The following is a 20,519-nucleotide window of genomic DNA, read 5'->3' on the forward strand; positions in this document are numbered from 1 at the left end:
TGCCCAGTGTACGTGCGACACCCTCTAGCTTTCCCTATTTTCCTCCCCTCCACACATGCATCTTTACTCACAAACAGGAAGGATTCCTCCCTATCTCTTTGCCCGCCTCCTCTCCAGATTTCTAGCATTCTATCCTTCTGTTTCTCATCTTCACGTTCAACCCCCCCTCTCCAGCCATCTCTGTCATTTAAAAAGAAGGTTTCTTCTTTTTCTCTGTCCTTCACCCCTCTCCAGCCTTCATTCGTAAAGTCCTTCCGCTGGGTGATGAAGGTCTCCTCCTGTTCTGCCTCTGCTCCTTGCCACACATCCATTCGTTTATCTTTTTTCTCCAGCAGATGGCATTCCTCCCTCCCTCTCTCTGTGCCATCCTTCCATTCATATATCTCTCTATCTCTCTTCAAGGAGGTAAATGACTCATTTCTCATTCTCTCAGATCTCCGCCTCAAGTCATCCATTATTCCATCCTTTTTTAAATGATACGTCTCATCTTTAACTCTGTCCCTCCATGTTTCTGCACTGGTTGCCTCTCTCTGTTTCAACAAAAGTGGTTCCTCCAAATCCTTATACATGGGGTCAGATTCCTGTGGGGGAGGGGGAGGAGGAGGAGGAAGGGGCCTATCTCTGTACCGATCCCAGTCTCTCTCCCTTTCTCGCTCCTTATCCATCGCTCCACTTGTCTCAGCCGTGCCACGGTGGCGGGACAAAGTACCAGGTGTACAGCTGAGGGTGGAGTAGGGCCGAGCTTGAACATCCGGGGGACGAGCTTGTTGCCTTTCCTGGAGGCCACGTCGGCCGAGAGTGCCTTGCAGCTGGGATTTCTCATTGTCTTTAAACAGTTCCCTGGACTCAGGATCTCCAGCAGCATGTGTGTGTGACCAGCTTTCTTGTAAGCGTGTAGCTATGGCATGATCTTGCCGACTTGTTGTGGAATATGTCTCTTCATCTTGTGCGTGGTGTCTCGGATGTGTCCAACCTTCTTGTGCATTATGGCGTATGTTTGGTTGTAGGATGGTAGCCCCACCCTTTTTGGATGGCTGTCCATGTCTTGTCAATGTGGCAGTGTGAGTGAATGCTGCCTTGTCCTGCTGGTGAGGTCTGGCCAGACTTCCGTAGCGCTCTGGAGGAATGGGCATGCGGTGCGATGGCCGAAGGTTGCTTTGCACCAGCTCGGAGATGATCATCTTCTCTAGTGCAGCTGCATCGGACAGATTATGATGAAGCCCTGTGTTGCTGTCCAGATCTGAAGCTCCATGTGGAGTGAGAAGGGCTGGAGAAATATCATCACCTCCCATTTGCACTCCTCCTTCCCTAAGAAGGTCAGAACTGCCCACAACTCCAGCTCGGGAACCAGGCGTTGTTCCCAGACCATGCAAAGTGAAGGTGTTGGGTGTGTAGCCGCCGTTGAGACACACACTGTCCAATCCACAGGACTCTTGGCTCTGGGTTAAATTACCCTCTATTAGGTACAATGGGAGAATAACAGTTAGTCATCTGTGATACAGAGGTGATCAATAACATTTACATGAAGAGATGTTATTGTCTGAGTGGAATTCTGTCCTAATAATATATAACAGTAACTATATGCAGACATTGCACCTGTGGATGTAAAAGGTTGATTGTATCCCTGGGCCATCAGTGTGTCATAAGGAGAGACCCCAGAGTGAGTCTGCAACACCGGATTAGTGAGGAAATGGTTTCCTAAAGCAGCTGTGAAAGTAAGAAAAAACTTCCAGTTAATATTATATTCACTAACAAAGCGAGGTTTTAGCAACAAAAAAAGTCATCGTCACCTCTGTTAAGAGTAGGAGTATTGTTTGCATCTGCGGCAATGAAAGAGGATTCAGTCTGTCTGCGAACAGTATCGTTCCACATTCTCCTGATTCGACTCTGTAGTAGAAAATTCAAAGAACTGATTCGGGGCGAGGGGAAACCAGAAGAGATGTATACAGTGTAGAGGAATGTATTGTCAGGTACTTGTCTATTAGCCGTGGCTCTCCGGGTTTGGCTGCTCATGTAGCGGCTGTTGGAACGCAGAGCAGAACCTTTCACAGAGTCTGGGGAGCTCGACGAGGTAGTTACGCAGCACTGCGAAAGACGCGGACATCGACCGCACTCCTTCTGGCCCTACATACAGCACATAAACATCAGTGTTTATTTCAATGTTCACGTTGTGAAACAGACACGGTCGATCATGCACTCAGCCGGACCTTTTTGGTGAGGCTGCAGTGCAGTATGGTGATGAGAAGGCCCTGGGCTGTATTGAGGGAGGAGAAGAGATAAGCAAAGAGGAGAGATGGAGCAGACAGGAACATCAGACCTGAGGACCAGGTAACACTCTGCAAGAAGAGCAGTGTAAGGGAGCCTACTGCCCAAGCCCTGAAATACAAACAGACAAAGATAAAATCATGATTACATTTTTCATCCTATCAATGAACAGTTTCAAAAAGGCACTAAATAATTGCTGGGTTTAAAAGTTGACACTTCTTTGAATGTTCAACACGTTGGAATTTAGGGATTTTGCTGTAAGCCTGATGTTTTTAAACCTTCCTTTTTGTTTCCTTTCTTTTGTTTCTAATGTCTTATCGTGTACGAAATGACTTTATTCAATTCTATTCTATAAGATATAATATATGTAATAAAAGACATGAAAATATGTTAAATATTCAAACATATTCAGTAACTCACTCATAAGTAGTTTATGTGTAAATAATGTTTCAAATCTTGTTTTTACTTTTTTATTCAACTGATATTTGTCAGGTTCTGGTTTAACAGTATTTGTACTGCTAAATGTTAATGCTGTAAATAACTTCTGAGGTTATTGTTTACTCTTTTCAACAGCTCTTTGCAGTACCAAAGTTAATCACCTTTCTCTACCAGACTTTCTAATCCCCACCACTAATCAACACAGTGTCACAACTTTACCACGTCTGTCTCAGCCTTAGCTGTACCTAGGATTAACACGTGTTTCCTATTCTTCACTACCAGTGAATATTTCATCATTTTCAGATCTGCCGGAACCTGTCTCTAAACCACGCAAAGTTTTAAATTGTGACGATGTGATTTATAGGACCAAGAAAACATGACATCATTGAAGGTCAGAGTGAGACCCCATACGCACCGAAGACCATCATGTCGGCTGGAGTCTGGCTTCAAAGCAGCAGTGCTGTGCATCTTATGTAAGGTCATCACTAAGATAATAAGAGTCAGCTAAAGTGACAAAAAACACAGTCATATTAACATATATTAGTATTTGGTATCACATGACCATGTTATTATTGACAGAATTCTGTGTTCTTTAAAAAGCTCTGTGAAATCCTACCATTATGATGACAGCAACAGGTCCAAGGAAACTCCAGATGAAATAGTTGTCTGTTCGTAACCAACATCTAAGCACAAAAACATAAATAAACAAAGTAAGAACTATAACCAGAACATGCTCTAAACGGTATCTACTGCACAGAACCTTCCAGGCCTTGAAGCATCTCAGCCCATCCGTCTATCCACACGCACATCTTCACACACTGCCGTGACTAACATGTTTAAGTCGAGCTGACAGCTGTTAGTGATAAAAACTTACGCCGTCGTTGATCCGTAACCTCTGAAGTCAATGGCTGCAGACACGGCTACCACCAACCCTGGGACAGAGTAGCCACACAGATAGAAATACTTTTTCCTGGAGTTATGGCCCTCAAACACATCTCTCTGCAACAGGTAGAGTTCTACTCCCTCCAGACAAAGCCAACAGAACACTGAGAGCAGGGAGAAGTGCAGCATGCCGGCGACAATGGAGCACACAACCTGGAAATGTGAATAAAGGAAGAGATAAAGTATGCGTAGTTAGCATAGATTTAACCACACTGCGCTAACCTGTGTTCATGATTTACACCTACTGTGTATCTAGTCCTGTTGGGACCAGCAAGGAAGAGCAACTCAGTGACGAGAAGGTTGGCCCACAAGTTGCAGTGGATGGTGCTGTGGTCTGTGTGCCAGGGCGCCCCCTGGCAGCACAGGGTTGAAAGACAGGTGCCCAAACACACTAGTGCTACAGAGATGCCAACCCAAGAAACCACATAGACCAGAAGCTCCTCTACATTAGCCCCAAACTAGAACACAGAAAAAAGCAAAATACATTTTCTGTGTTTTAACAGTAGAATAGATGTATCTAAGTCAGTGGTTTCCAACCTTTTTAGTTTTGTGACCCCATTTTGACATCACAAATTTCTGGTGACCCAAATTTGTATTTATTTTTTCAGTCACATCATTGCAGCTGTCAATCAAGATGCCCCCACACAGACATATTTATGAGGGGCATTTTATTTGAGTTTGATTTATTCATGAATGTGAAAGAATACAGTTGTTTAAACTTTTTTTTATTCATAATTTAAAAAAAGGAGAATAATTAGTCGAAAGAATATTTTTAACAGTACATGTTTTTAATCAATTAATAGAAATCCATGCGACCACTCATGGGGTCGTGACCCCAAGGTTGGAAAAACACCGATCTGCTGTTTCCCCGTTCTTTTCAAAGTAAACAATTTGCAGGATGCAGACTTATAATTGTCAAGTACTGGTGTCAGCTTGAGGTAGTATAAATGAATAATTGTCCTCACAGTACTTTTTATGTATTACAGTTTTGGTGAGTCAAGATGACATCATTTGTGATAATTTAATGGCAAAAAAGATTCAAAATATTAAAGCTGGGACTTGTTTTGTAACAAACCAGTTGAAAATGTCAATAGACTGGCACCACACAGTGTAAAAGTGGGTAGAGAAACATATTACTTACTGCTGGCTGCTGATACGCCATCAGGACGGCATAGCTAGACAGGTGGTTACAGGCACAGGTAGTGTGTGTGTTGTTGGTGTGTAACAGACGGCAGCCTTGTGTTGACCACCTGCCATTCCCGGTTACTCCTGAAACATTCCAGAAGGAGCAGTTTGGGCCAAAGTGGTTCTCCAGCTAGTGAGAAAAACAAACCCACATGTAAAATTGTCCTGTTTACTATGTGTGTATTATGTTCTGGGCAGTTTTCAAGTGAATAAAAAAACTCATCCGACCTGCAGGTGCCTGAGTGTGAAGATCACTGGCTCAGAGAGGAACACTCTGTTAGACCCTCTGTGCACAGAGGCAGAAATCACATGGGAGTTCACAACCAGGCTCTTATGTCGTACCTCTGAGCCCTGGCCCAGCTCTAACCCGAGCTGCACTGTTGAATTTTGGGTTGTCAGAAAGGAACCCAAATTCTTATAGAGAGAAAGGACAAGCTTCACCTGACCTACAATAAAAAAAAAAAAAAGGTAACAAAGTGCTTTCTGAATTAAAGTTTTGACCCTTTCCTTCCCTCAATCCATAACTATACAACTCATGAGCTACAATGTGACAAATTGGTGACATATCAAGTATTAAATACAACAGACCATTGTTGCTGTACTGTTGCAAAGCCATTGAAGATATCTGCAAGATGCTGTCGCTGTCATAGGAGTGAGGAAATGTCAGGTCCTGGATCTCTGCCTCTGTGTTCAGCACATACACCTCTACATCTACAGAAGGATATCAACCACAGAAGATGGAGGAAAGGGGGGGTTCAGAAGATGACATGGTGGGGGTTTTCAGAAGATGCTGAAGAGAAGAGCAAAGACACTGAGAGACATACCAACATTTGGTGACCTGTCACTGAAACGGCCTTCATAGAGGTTGTTAGCCAATAGAAAGGCTCCTTTCTCTACCGCATCTATCAGTAATGATGCTGAGCACGACTGGTCAACACTGCTCATATCAGCCCAGGAAATCAAAGCCTCAGGTCCCAACAGGTTGTCAACGGTCTGAACAACAGCCTGAAACAGAAAGATGTCAATTTTATTGTGCATCTGTCTCTCCATGTCATCCAGCCATCCATCCTTCCATCCATCGAGCCTTCTAATATTTACCTGTACGTAAGCTCTGCATGTGCGTTCCCTCTTTTGTAGCTACAGTAAAAAACATTGATTGTCAGAACAGTCATCAATGATTTTGTCAATGAAGGTCAACCACACATCTACGGTCACAACAGGAACAATTTACCTTGTTGTAATTGCGAGCTGCAGGCTCTTTATTGGCTGGTCTTAAGGCTTGTAGCTGGGAATCCAGGATATCCAATAGTTGTTCAATTAGCTTGACAGACATGCTGACATCACCAGCATAGATCCGCCCCCGGGTCAGGTTGACCATCTCCCCCGCGATATTGGCAGCATTTTCTCCACTCTTAATCTTAAGGTGAGGTTGCAGTTTTTATTACATCAAATATTTCAACATAGAAAGCTGAAAATCTTCAGCTACGTGCTTATCTTCTAACTTACTAACCTTCTGTGCTATTTGGCTGACCCACGGTGAAGTACAGTTGGAGAGGTCAGGACCTCTTGAGCTCCAACCCACTGGAGACAACATGCACTGATATGACGCAATACCTGCAAAAAAAGGACAGTGACAAAACTATAAACGAAAAGTCAACTTGTGATTAAAAACCCTAACAGGGCTAAAACTATGAAGCAGCAGCATTACTGTGCCTGAATGATGAGTTTAAACTGTGCCTACTGTCCTCGGTGCACTAGGTTAAACCAGGACTGCCCCGTGTACAAACTCAACATTCAAACGCAAGCCTTGCTGTGTTCATGCCTCTTATGTTAAATTCCATCAGTTTATTTCCTAAAAACCTAATGACCTAACATTAACATGAACTGAGAAAAACAACTGCAAAGGAAAGGCCAGATAACCTTACTTCAAATGAACTCTACAAACCTTTTTGCCTGTGGTCTCTGGCCTTCACTCAACAAACAAAGCATTCGTACAACCAAATAATTGTAATGCCTACCCAGAGAACCTTTAGGACACGGCCTTTCCACTGTCTCTCCCTTCAGTGTGGGAGGCCACTGTACTCCTCGTGCCACGCGACCCTCACATCCGCCAACCTGACCAGGGACTCCAGGTGCCAAGGGGATACGCAGTGGAGGTCGTGGTGTCAACGGGACCATGGCTGTGATAGGTCGTTGGTCAAAGGGCCCCCGATTGATCACACCTATTGGGTGTGAGGCCGAGGGCCTCACTGGTGTGAAAGCCACAGTTGCCGTGTAGGAACGTACTGTCGTCATCAAGGAGGAAAGAGGACCTGGAGGTCAGTAACATATCGTTAGCATTTGTGGTATCGACCCCCGTATTTCGTTAATACGGTATTCAATCCAGCAGTGGTAAAAGTGCAGAAAATACACTTTAGTGTTCAAACTGGTGAAAGTAAGGTGGATTCAAAGTTTGAGGTTTTTGTTCACACATGCACGCAGAGGTAAACCCCTAGTACCTCTAGTACTTTTTATGGTTTTACACCCAAATTAGTTAACATGGGATCAGAACTGGGGATGAACAAAAATATTGGCTGACCGATATTATCAGCCTGATATTAGCATAATTATGTCTATCTAAGAAACGTTATCGGTTTTCCACCGATAATGCAGAGTCTAGGTCTGATGCATTAATCTATTTTAAGAATCAGGGGATTATATGGAGAATACTGGTGCAGGAGAAGGCAACACTTAACCTCCACCACTGCCCCACTATATCGGCACATTGGATATCAGCAAAAAGGTAATATCGGACATTCCTAACCTAAACCCCACCTAGAGGTGGGTTAGTTAATGCGCATTAATAGAGAAGCGAGCATGCATTACTTTGCAGTATGAACACAAAAGGGGAGCAAAACCAGTGTCACTGCACAGTCAATACTGTATTAAGTGGCAGTGTGAAAACGATGGGACGTTAATAGTTAACTAGTTAATAGTTATACAATACAAGGATCATTTTTGTTACCTGTTAATAATATTAATAAAAATCAGTACCCATTCATATGTGCAGTCACCTGACACACATTCTTTCATCTCAAAACAGAACAGAGCAAAGTCGACATAATATTTCGTTTACTAAATTGTGAATTACCGTAATTGAAGCAAGTAAAAAAAAAAAACAGTAATAAAAAGCATTAAAAAATAAAATCGTAGTAGCATTCTACAACTGGCTACGAGGACTTTATCTACTGTAGTGCCTTTTGCCATTTCACACATTTACACCAATTCTGCAAACCTTTGGTGGGCAGAGGTGGAGTGAACTGTAGTGGGTATCTCAGCACGTAATAGTTATTCCACACATAAAGCTGATTGTCTCTGGGGTTGTAGTCGATGGAGGAGATATACTGGTAAGGGTTGGGGAACGGTATCTGAACAGGCAGCTCCTGTCCACGACTGGTGTCATATGCATACACCACCATGTCACCGCCAGCACGGCCTTCTGCTTGTCCTTCATCGTCCTGGAAGACGGAGCGTACAGCGTAAAGGACGCCACAGGCCATGAAGGCGTTACTCGCTCCACGTTTGTCGAAGCCAGTGGTCCATGTACCCTCAAACCGCAAGGTGTATGGGTTTACCTGCAAGAACGAAGACAAAATAAGACAAAGAAAGAGGACAAGATAAAGCTTGTGTCTTGTGTATAGACCTCTGACTCATCTTCTTGCTGTTTCACACACCTGGCTGACCACAATGCATCCATTATTGGCTTCGGTGGAGTAAATGACCCACAGGCCATTCTCATCCACAGCCAGGTCAATGTCCGACTTCCCTCCCCAGCGGTATGGTGAGGTGTCATGATAGTTGGCATTTACCACCACTGCCTCCCCACTCTTGATGCGTGTCCGCAGGTCGTACTTCACCAGATTGCGTGTTCGCTCCTTATTGTAAAATACAGCTCCGTCATACACCACAAAGCCTGTGCCATCCACACGACTGGGCAACCTTAAATGAACAATGACAGAAACGAATGTATGTTGATTCTAAGTACAGTTACACTTCCTGGACAAAAGAGGTGGAGAGAATATTGAGAGTTCATAATCCAGATTTACATTTCTACTAAAATCCTCTAGTTTAGAATTGGGATCACAATCCAGTTTAAGAAACAAGGTTAAACAAACAAACTGGAGAGAAACCTTTTCAGTTTACCTTCTGTGCCTGTGTTTCCTGTTCCCTCTATTTTCTCCCTTACTGTCTCCACAACGTGTACCTCAATCTTTTTCTTTTCCACCTGCATGAATACTTTCATCCCTCAGAATCAGAAATACTTCATTAACTGAGAGTCTAGCAGTTGCTCGTGCAAGAGCATTTTCAAATGTGTTTGTCCTGTGATTTGAAAGCAATTTTTCCCTCTGTGTCTATAAAACCTGTATTTCTCCTTCCACTGTCTGTGCTCTAGCTCTCTAATCAACGCATTTCACTCTGTTTGGATTTCTCTCCTACAGTAAGTTTTATTTGTTTTCTAATTCAGATTTTGTGTAATGGCCTCCATGTCAGTATTGATCTCCCGTGCAGCGACCACCGAACTTTCTGTCTCTGCGTACTGTATTCTGATCCTCATTTTAATTAATACTTTTATTCTACCTGCTACCTGAAGTTGTGAATTTATATCCTATCCACGCTCATTTCTGACCGAAACGATCATATTGGTTGCAACAATGTACGTTACGCATATTCAGAAAACAGGGGGATGTAAGAATAAACATTGAAAATGTGAAAGTCTTTTTTAACAACAAATATACTATGGATTCCTTCCTTCTAATCAGAGATCACCACAACAAGAACCCATTTAGTATTTCTTTTTTCATATCGTTTGCCTCAACTAGTGCAAAGTTAAGATAATGTGAATTATGTGAATACATTTGGCACAGCTACTGTACTCACTTGTAGGTGGTGGTGATCCTATTCTGGCGATAGTCATCCCAGGATGCGTACTCAAACAGCACCTCTGTCCTATATGGTGTCCATGGCATGACATACAACCTGTCACCTGCCTGCAGTGGGTCCTTACACCACGCACCTGACTGATGCTCCGCCTCTAGGAATGAGGAAGCTGGCTGGATACTGAGCAGTGACCCGGGACACACGAAAACTAGGAGACGGAATAAGGGAGCGAGAGCAGGATAAAAGGATGAGGAGGGAGATGATGAAGGTAGAAAAAGAGCAAGAAGGGCATGTGAGAGAAATGAGTGGAGAAAATATTGGCGCAGGGGCAAGTAAATGGATAGAAGGATGAAAAATGGGGCGATGATATTTAGAAAAAAAACAGAGAAGAGACGAGTTTAAAACAGCTGTCCTGTTCTCAAGAGGCAAGCAACAGAATAAAAGTCAGTGTTGTCACACACTCTTATTTTGTGTGTGTGTGTGTACGTTTGTGCGTTTACGTGTGTGTATGTGCGGTGGTTGGTAATACATCAGGACACTGCAATGAAAAGTGTAGGTCTGTGTGCGCAAATCATCGGTGTGTGATTGCACGTGTGTTTGTGCGCTAGTGTGTCTGTCAGTTAGTGCAAAAGAGTTCCAAACAAAGTGTGAGGTAGAATCAGGGACGTAGAGGGCGGGGCTAAATTTTGCCTTAAAGTAAATGAGAGGGCAGGTTAGTTACAGAAGCACAACCACTTGTTCACCCACATGTTAAAAACTGTATGGACACAGATGTATACATACACTCTTACACTGTCATGCAAATTGGCATGCACGCCCTTTCACGCACACACACACACGCACACACACACACACACAGACACACACGCACACACACACACGCGCACGCACACACACAGAAGCAGTGCTCAGTAGCACACATCCAGAATTTCACACAGATTTTGTCTTATTTGTCTTATGAAGAGAAATAAGGGGTTCTTCCTATAAGGGAAGGAAAGGGAGAATAAACATGAAGAAAGAAAGAAGGAAAGAAAGAAAGAAAGAAAGAAGGAAAGAAAGAAAGAAAGAAAGAAGGAAAGAAAGAAAGAAAGAAAGAAGGAAAGAAAGAAAGAAAGAAAGAAGGAAAGAAAGAAAGAAAGAAAGAAGGAAAGAAAGAAAGAAGGAAGGAAAGAAAGAAAGAAAGAAAGAAAGAAGAAAGGAAGGAAAGAAAGAGAGAAAGAAAGAAGAAAAAAAAAGAAAGAAAGAAAGAAAAGAAGTGCTTTTGCGTGAACAAGATATAAATGAGAGGGTAGAAAGAAGCCTTTGCTAATATTTGTGAGTTGTTTTGTTTGTGTGTGAACAGACCAAAAAAAGAAACAGACACAGAAGGACTTTCACAGGAGGAGGAGAGAAAGTGAGACTAGGTGCAGAACCTGGATAAATTGAATAAAAAGATGGGTTTTCATACAACAGGAGATGGAGAAAATGAGTGGGACACAACTGAGAAGGAGATGAAAATAAGGGCAACATCCAGCATGACTACGAAACAACGTCCTAGGGTAAGAGGAAGAAAAAGATGACAGGAGAGTGAAAGAGAAGTAGAGAAAAGAAGGGCAGAGGGGTAAGGAGAGATCAAAATGCTACAATGTGTTGCCTTTACCTTTTTGGTCCACTTCTACTCAAGCATAGGAAAAAAAGAGGGAGAGAAGGAAAGAGAAGTCAGAGGGTGAAAGGAAGGAAGTAAAGAAAAGCAAGCAAGTGAAAAAAAGAAAAAAGAGAGAAGTAAGAAAAAGGGGAGCAAGAAAGAAAGAAAAAGAACAAATGTACAGATAAAGGTTTAAGATCTAATTTTCACTACAGAAATATATTTCACATCAAAAGAAAACATAGAAAACAGCATTCTCCTCTTCCCTCTTCCCTATGCCCCCCGCTCCTCCCACAGCCTCCCACCCCGTTCCCTCCCTCTTCCTTCCTCAGGCTCTTTTCCTCGTTCAGGCTCCTGTGGAGAAAAGAGAGCAACTCCTGTGGCGTGAATCTGGAAAAGAAAATACACACATGCATGTGCAGGTGTGTATGCCCACTCTAGCCTCACATACACACACACACACACGGACACACAACACAGACATACAATTCTCAGAGGTCCAAACAGACAAATACCTGTCACATTAAAGCCCAGATTGTAATATTTTTGTGAATTCTTATCATTTTATGCAATCTGTAGATAAATATGTTCATCAGTTTCTATGCATAACTAACAATGAACTTTACACTGTCCTTAAATATAGACGATCAAACAAAAACAGCACTTTATGAAATAGCATTTTTCTCTTTAACATTTACTTATACGTTTATATACATATACATATACATATATGTCCCAGGTGTAGGTATCCAGTTGGACAACCAATGTCTTCTATATTTATGGTCATTAGTTGACACCACAAACAATAATACACATTGATAGTAGGTCTAAATTTACAGATCTAAATTTGACTTTTCTCAGTTGTCATTGACTGTACTTTCTCCAGTGAACACTCTGTATGTACAGCCAACACGTACACACATCCTCACACACACTCCCTGAGGAAAAAAAATGTTGCTATTGTTCTTAAAGCAAAAGAGAACAAAAAGAACCTCAGGCCTGAATTAAAACAGTTTCTATCAGGTATTTCACACACACATTTCTCTGTAGTTGTGTGTATGCGGGTCTGTGCGTGTCGCGCCTGTGTGTTCATGTGTTTGTTTATAAAAAGATTAATACTTACTGTATGGGACACACTCATACTGGATCTCCAGGTACTTATAGGTTCCAGGACAGGGGTCTGGGAAGACATCGACCCCTGCAACCACCACACACTGCGTCCTGTTGTTACACCTATGACCAACAGGGCGCAGTGTAAATGAGATGACGGCGTTAGAAAAAGTAAGGACACTTCACTTCTCCTCTGCCTCTGAATGCATATTGATCAGTTCTTTTAGTAAAACATTGCTGATTTCAAGTTCAACATGACTTATTTCCAGAGCACTAGCCTTTCTTACACACTAATATTAATCGCACATGGAATCTTCAGATACTGTGGACTGTTTTGCTTTCAATTCACACATTCAGTATATTTACTGTATATACACACTACAGAGGACATACTGTACACGTGGTGTAGTAGAATGTATGTCAAGCTGGGCTGTAACGGTACGTGTACTAGCCCTGAATTGTTCAGTACAAATACACAGGTTTATGGAATCAGGAGTGTCAAGATGAACCTTGTTAATGCAGAGTGGAACAAAGTCCAACTTCTATTGTGACAGGAGGCCATCACTGCTCGCTCGAGTCACCAATGTAACATTAATCAATAGTTTACATTACGTTTGAGCCCCGTATTGTGGATGGAAGAAACGTTCCAGTGGATAACGGACGAGACTTCATCCAGCCCAGGTCGATACGCTTGTTCTTACATGCAAATCAGGATCTGGAAACACACTGTGACTGTAGTTGTGGCAGGGCAGGGTTCTTGGGGTCTTTGTGTTTTTAGTGTTAAGCGAGATGCGAGAAATGTACCAGACCGTGATGTCAATACCTGGGTACGTACTGAACCGTGGCGTTCCCGTACCATTACACCCCTAATGTCTAGTCTGCTCTTACACACCTCTGGCCCATGATCTTTAGTGCATCCGGGAGGTAACACTGTGTATTTTCCATCTGGAAGGGGTCTGCATCACAGATCTTATCATCTGTACGCCCGTAATTGGCTGTCTCCACCATCACCACATCACTTCCTGGGCAGCGTAGCTCTATAGGGTAACCTTCACATGCCAGCTCTCTGCGAAGCAGCCCAAACGGCATGGCAGCCCGGGACATAGCTAAATGGAGAAAAAAAATATTGCCATAAACTTTCTTAAAATTCTTAGTTATTGCTAGCTTTTTTCATAATTTCATAAGTACTTGTTATTTACATAAACTCACATTAGTAGAGGTAATCACATTATCATTATTATCATTATCTCAATCCAGTTATTTACATCAGCTGGAGTGTTAGTCACACTAGCTAAACGCTAAAAGTATCAGTGGATTAATAAGGTTCTAGCTAATCTAATCTAATCTGATCTGATCTAATCTAACCTAGGACAGCGATACTTTGGTTGGGTGAAGCTTACCTTGGCTGGAAAGAGTCATCTGAGCCAGAGTCATTGCACACCAGAACCAGAGAGACACAGCCATGCTGGGAAGGAAGATTTAGTACGTCACACCTCCAGTCACCTTAGGAAAACCTGGACAGGAACCAACAGAAGTTTGAGAAACAGAGTAGAAAAAAAATCAAAGTGTGTGCATTTACACAATCCATCCTGTAACCATGGTGATAGCTCACCATATATGACTGAGTGTTTGAGGTAATTAATAACACGCACATACACAGATGCATCGTCTCCCTCCCTTTTTTCTACAGCAACTTTCATTGGTCTACATGTGTGAAATAAGTAGAGCAAGGACATTGATGGGCCTTGACAAAGCCAAACAACAAGTTATTCTGTTTGCTGCTCTGCCTGTAAAAAGAAATCAGCCCCGAGCCAGTGCTCGGCCTACTTGGAGGACTAACCTCAGCAGTCTGTAGGTGTGTGAAAGGGCTTGGAGTGGAATGAAATACACACTTAGACATCACAGAACATACCGCCATGGGCACCCAGCACAGACAGCGACAGCTTTTTTCACTTCATTTTAGTTAATGGATAGAAATGTAGTATATACTGTATCTTATAGGAGTGTATTAGCAAGAATCGGGCGATACGTATCATGATACAGGGGCAACGATATGATTGCGATATACTGCGATACTATACGTATGACAATTGACTTTTGACTTTTTAATAAACAATTTCATTGTAGAAAAACTGTCTAGCATAGTAAACATGTGATGCTAATACTAAAATTGGAGCAGAGGGATCTACATTTGTAATTGCTACAGAAAAAATAAAAACAAAATTAAATAAGAAACACCATGAATATTTATGTGTTAATTGTTAATTTAAAAAAAAATCATACAATGCTGCAGAATATCAATATGGGATCTGTGCTGCCTTCTGTGGTTCCATAGTGTAATGGTTATCACACTGTAGAAAGAAAGTCTATAATCTACGTGGAAGTGAGAGGAAAGTCTCTCAGCTAAAATGTGTGACTGCTTGGTGTTAGAAGCTGAAGAGAAGTCTGTGGGAGTCTGGCTGAGGTGTTGGTGATTTCATGATGTTTATGTACGGTTTCATCATCAACCCCTCCACCAGCTGGATAAGCGGGTCTATCTTAAGGTCTGGTCATCTGATTTTTGTGATCCTCTCCAAGGGCCTTATTACCACTGAGTTAAAAGCTATAGGTTTAAAATAATCCAGGATCTTGATAGTACCCTTCTTACGGTTAAGGAACCCTGTACTACTATTCAAAGACTCCTCTAAACACAGCTGCTCACTGCAGTGCTGAAGGGTCCACTCACAGATGTTGTCCAGTCCTAGAGATGTGTTTACTGTTAGTCCTAAAGAGAAAAAAGAATTGAAATGATCGGGCTGCTGCTTCAAACTTGGAAGAGCTCATGGCTGTCTGAAACAGAATTCACTGCCGCCATGTTCTTGAGACCCTGCCAAGTTAAACTGAAGTTCCCTTTTGCAAAGGGCAGCTCCCGTTTATCTTAATAGATCTGAGTATTTTTTTGGCCTCTTGACCTCACTATTAACATCTTTATTTCTGATTCTGAACCTAAGAAGAGAACTCTACTGTCATTTTGCAGTCCGGTCTTGGTGGAGAAGGTGATGATGATCAAGCACTGCTATCTGATGTCTACTCTTTAATGTCTCTAATGACTTTCTCTGTCCTTTTAACCAAAGGTGTATTGGCAGGATTGAGCAGTTTGCACTGTTGGTCAGAACAGACAAGAGGGGAAGTGTTTGGAAGAGAACCATATCACTTATAACCAGTTGTTTTAAGCAGTAATTGGTATCAATTTGGGGGCGTCAGGCGCCGTTAGCTCATATACTGTATGTCCAATAAGTTTCTGATATGTTAGTGGCTGATCTGGAGTGGATATTGGCCAGCAAGAAAAACCGTTACATAGAACTGCAGATGGAATGGCTGCAGAGAAACGCCCAGTCGCCCAATGTCTGGGTTACACAGTTGACAGCCATCGAAGAATGATGTAGTCACACAGACACCACTGTCTTGGTAATCTGTCAGCTCAGCTCTCGGTCTAACCTTATTGAAGCCATCTATTAGCAAGCTCATTCTTGTCTGTCTATATAAATGTTTCTTGTTATACTTATACATCATTTTAAATGAAAAACAGTACAGTACTTTTTTAACAGTACATAGCTTGTCTTTGCAATGAATTAGTTTGAACACAAGGTGAAAAGGACGTTCAACTTGTTGCCTTATGTTTTATAAACTAGGGATTAAAAATTAATAAATCAATTAATACATTTTGATGAACTTTTTTAAATGGGATTACTGAGACAACTGTTTGTCGTTTAACCCACTGACAATTTAAAAAAATCAGATAACTTGACTTTTATTAACATATGAGTTGACAAATGATCTTTGCTTCATTGCTCTTTTGCTAAGTGCTATTAAAACTAATTTGTGTTAATTCATTGAAAGCCTCTATTTCTAGCTTGAAACCCTACATTTCACAAGACATCCCAATGTATGTAATATTATGATATTAAAGCTTAAAAGGATCATTTAAACAACACATCATTTTCTTCTAGTAGCTTAAATGTTTTGTAGTACTAATGCAAAGTAAATCTGAATTTCATTTAACAAAAAGCAACAATAAATGATCAACAAAGAACAAGGGTAAGAATTCATCCTCTGAAATGTAACGGATAAATGGGGAAATAAATGTCACCATGCTGTAAGAACAGATGAAAACTGAAATCTTAAAAACAACAATGAAAATCTGCGTACATGGCCAGGTACGACAATTCACACTCCCTGCCCTTAGAGGACGGGTGAGGAGAGACAGGGAGAGGGAGAGAGTGTGAAAGTAAAATGTCACTGCCTGAGGGTGAATCACTATAGAGCACAACACAACAAAGTGCTTGTGTTTCTGTAATGGAGATGTGTATTGGCGTGTGTGTGTGTGTGCATGTTCATGTGTGTTAATTTGTGTGTGTGTGGGAGATAGCTCCTTAGACAGAGTAGTATGACACTACAAAACAAGAAACACTGACATGTTTTCTTTTTTAAAAATTAGCTCAAAGTGCTATAATATTTAGATGGTTTTCTAGGTAGTTGTATTCAAATCACACCTGTTCGACAGCCCTGCTCCAAAACCAACGGTTTCTGTGCCTGAGGACAGCCACACATAACCATGGAGACGGTAGAGCAGTGAGAGAAATGGCTGCCGGTGAAATATAGCTCACGTTCATATAGAGCTGTGCTAACTGAGCAGCTGTGCTAAGCCTTCGTGTTGTGTTGTTGGATCACAAAGCTGTGGAAATCTGAATGGTTCCAGCGCGTTTCCAGAGTTCTGCAAATTCTAAAACATTTACTTAGTTTTTGAAACTGATAATGCAGGAGACAGACACCACAGAGGTACAAACGTCTGTACCATAACCCTGACATTTTTGCATTAACTAAATATGTTTTAGGAGGTAAGGAAGATTTAAGCTGTAGTGTATCTATTACAATTGGTACAGTACCACTTCCATGACTGAACACTAGGGTCTCACATGTGAGTGTGGCCCAATACAATACGATAAAGTACCAATTGCAATTTTGTGATGAGTGTGACTTGCTGGTACTGATTTGTGCAGATTCCAAGTGTTTTTTATTAAAAAAAAATTATTCTAAAAACCAGTAAATATGGAACATTCCCCACACACTGCATTCAGTCGCAGGTTCTCTCAAGGTCAACGACTTTGAAAATAAAGTGTTTGGTGACTAAAATGAGGTCTGAAATCAAAATTGACTCCTTTGGCATGAACATTTCTGAAGAATAAAACCTTGTTAGTAGTACCTAAGTTAGTAGTCCAACTCCAGCGGTAAAGCCATAGGTTCATCTCAGAATGAACATAAACTAAAGTTAGTAGTCCAACTCCAGCGGTAAAACCAATTACTGCTAAAAAGGTTAGCCCGCAGCCGGCTGCTAATGTTATACAACAGATCTTAAAACAGCCCAGGTAGCCCCTGTCTGAACCCCCCGCTGTTGTCCTATTTTTTGTCGTTTCCTGATCTTCATTAATGTACACAGAGTAGCCCTTCGCCATTATTATGGACTGAGTATTGATTGTCAATATCATTGTCATTGTCACAGTCAAAGCATTCTATTGACTTTAAATTCAAAAGTTCAATTAGTTTGGTTTCATTGGATGGCTGTGCCTTTGTTGACTTGAAGAAAAATTCTAATTTTCTGATGGAGACAACTAATAAATCAAAGAATATCTTTCAACAATTAAAACATTATGAACTGGTCCTCACCACTAATCACAAACAAAAAATTTTTTCTCCTGTGTGATCTCAGAATTTACCATTGCTGTTAATTATTCCAGGAGTTAACAAACCAATTCAAACACTGCTTAATGGAAATAATCCATACAAAGTAACAAACAGTCATAAATGGGTTTCTAACACAATACATACACACACACACAGGTGTAGACATACTCACACACAGAGCTATGTCATCACTAATTTTCAAATCAGTAACTACTGTCGCTTTCCACGAAACCTTACAGAAAAAGAAACACAAGAGAAATGAGTCTTCATCACTCAACTCTCTGTACCTCTCTTCCATTTTCTCTTTTCACCTTCACATCTCTCTGTTATTAGGGCAGCCTCATCCTACAGTACCTGGCTCTGTCTGATCAACTGATGAAGCCTGACTAGGTTGTTTTCCTCACGTCTCCTGGTCCATGTTCCTGGTCAACTTGCAAATACCGCTAACCAAATACTGTATGTTTTTCCCCACAGTCCTCCAAACTGTACAGTGCTGTCACTACTTTACTGTACACACTGCAGTGCAAGACAAATATCAGCCCAGTGGTGACGGGCTCCAAGGATGGACTTAGATGAGACACCCTGTACCATTACACCACTCTGCCTGTTCTGCACGTCTCCTCTCAGATGCACTAAGAAAGATGATCACGTGCTTATGAATATTTTACAGCACACATGCCTGGCACTCCTGTACTACTGCCCCAGCTGTAATGACAGACAGCAGCGGCAGAGAAAGGCCCTGAACAACAGCAGCAGCAGCAGCAGCAGCAACAGTAGCTCATCAGATCCCGGGCCTCAAATGATCAAATAGACCTTGACAGAAGCAGCAGCAGCAGCAGCATTTACACCTACAGTACGTTGACTGCAGAGCTGATTAAGCCTGTGTGCATACGTGATAGTGGTTGCATTTTCACAGCATCCATCCAGATCTTACCGTCAATTCTCCAATGTCCCTCCTCTTCCTCCACCTTCTGGCTGCTGGCTCACTGCGTCTCCCGCATTCCGTCTCAGCGTGCACTGCGTGCTCACTTGATCCGTCTTCACTCTTTTCGATGCATTAAAAGATATTCATTCATTGGAAATCGGTGGTGTGGCTCGTTAATGCCCACGGGGCTGCATTAAAGTCATCATACAGCCGTGTCCAACAACTGGGCGTCTTCCTCCTTTGATCAGTGCTCTGTGTACGGCTCTTCGCTGGACCTCACACCCTCCCTCCCTGCGTCCAGTCCAGGCCCGTCGTCTTCCCTGCTGTGTGCTGTGTGTGTTTGCTTAACGGTGCGTCACGTCGGTATCATTTCCACGGGTTTCATGTCCAGAAAAGATGCGGGCTATAACATTGACGCCGCCAATGGAAATGAGGGGCAATAAGCAGGATATCACAGAAAAACAATTTTCAGGCGCAAATTGTTCGCTACTGACCTCTGACTGCAGCGGCGGCTGCCGTCGACTTCTGCAGCTCATCAAAATCCACTTGTCATTGTCAGACACAAAACCCAGAGATGCGTTTTATTTCATCGCGGCATCCAGAGAAAACACGGTTGACGTGCTCCGCATATCCTGACGAGATCGTGATTTAGGCGCAGCTGCACATCAGGACGGATTTCAAGATGTGTCTGGATCTTTTTTAATAATGGTGATGCAAAATGTATCCCGGATTAAAAAAAAAAAAAAACCTACAGCAAAAATATGAAAACAAAAGAAACAGTAACAACAGCTGGAAAAAACAGAAAGATTGGAATCCCCGCTCCTGGCCTCGCCTTGCATCTGTCTCTCGCTCTGTCTCTCTCTCTCTGTGTCTATGTCTCTCTCTCCCTCTCCCTCCCTCTCTAGCTCGCTGTCTCCAGCTTGTTGCGCGTTCTGCGTCCTGAGTGTAGAGAGACAGAAGCAGGGGAGAGGGTGTATTAACAAGGAGCATTAGGATGATTCATTTAAAACAACAACAACAACAACAACAATAATAATAATAACATCAATAATAATCTTCACCATCGTGTTCATTCATAATTCTCTTTCTCTCCTGTATAGGGACGTCATTTGAAAATTCTTTTGTGCGTGCTTAGTGGACACTCTTCAGCCTAGTACACATCACCACTGCCTGATATTTACAGTAGAAGAAGACATTTGTTCTGAGCAGCTCTAGAAGAACCCACAGCCATTCTATACACCAAACGTACCGCACTCCACATGTTTGACATGCCAGTTCTTTTCTCAACAAAGGAACCTGCAGCCTTCCGGACATACTGTAAGTCCTCTTCCTTAGCCACCATTTTGGAGCAATGGTGGTTTCCTCACCTCAAGAGTTCATAATCAATCATAA

The 20,519-nt window shown here is 42.1% G+C and overlaps 1 protein-coding gene across 1 annotated transcript in view; it reads right to left on the minus strand.

Moving 5' to 3' along the window:
• Positions 1-20,470, minus strand: part of LOC103384144 (adhesion G protein-coupled receptor L1-like) — a 22,165-nt gene extending 1,695 nt beyond the window's left edge. The window contains 27 exon segments of the mRNA XM_008317546.3: positions 1-3; positions 6-1,456; positions 1,597-1,707; positions 1,791-1,887; positions 1,975-2,124; positions 2,208-2,376; positions 3,119-3,207; positions 3,320-3,386; positions 3,578-3,798; positions 3,891-4,103; positions 4,787-4,960; positions 5,059-5,276; positions 5,419-5,541; positions 5,655-5,835; positions 5,929-5,967; positions 6,062-6,247; positions 6,341-6,444; positions 6,849-7,142; positions 8,105-8,444; positions 8,544-8,808; positions 9,748-9,955; positions 11,387-11,401; positions 12,495-12,604; positions 13,374-13,587; positions 13,882-13,995; positions 19,137-19,530; positions 19,622-20,470. The exon segment at positions 1-3 is cut by the window's left edge and continues 1,695 nt beyond it. Of these exon segments, the coding sequence (XP_008315768.3) occupies positions 1-3; positions 6-1,456; positions 1,597-1,707; positions 1,791-1,887; positions 1,975-2,124; positions 2,208-2,376; positions 3,119-3,207; positions 3,320-3,386; positions 3,578-3,798; positions 3,891-4,103; positions 4,787-4,960; positions 5,059-5,276; positions 5,419-5,541; positions 5,655-5,835; positions 5,929-5,967; positions 6,062-6,247; positions 6,341-6,444; positions 6,849-7,142; positions 8,105-8,444; positions 8,544-8,808; positions 9,748-9,955; positions 11,387-11,401; positions 12,495-12,604; positions 13,374-13,587; positions 13,882-13,945 (5,106 nt within the window). The 5' untranslated portion in view covers positions 13,946-13,995; positions 19,137-19,530; positions 19,622-20,470.
• Positions 20,471-20,519: the final 49 nt, after the last annotated feature.

The sequence above is a fragment of the Cynoglossus semilaevis genome, chromosome 9 (genome assembly GCF_000523025.1).
Source record: "Cynoglossus semilaevis isolate Cse_v1.0 chromosome 9, Cse_v1.0, whole genome shotgun sequence".
Classification (NCBI taxonomy): Eukaryota; Metazoa; Chordata; class Actinopteri; order Pleuronectiformes; family Cynoglossidae; genus Cynoglossus; species Cynoglossus semilaevis.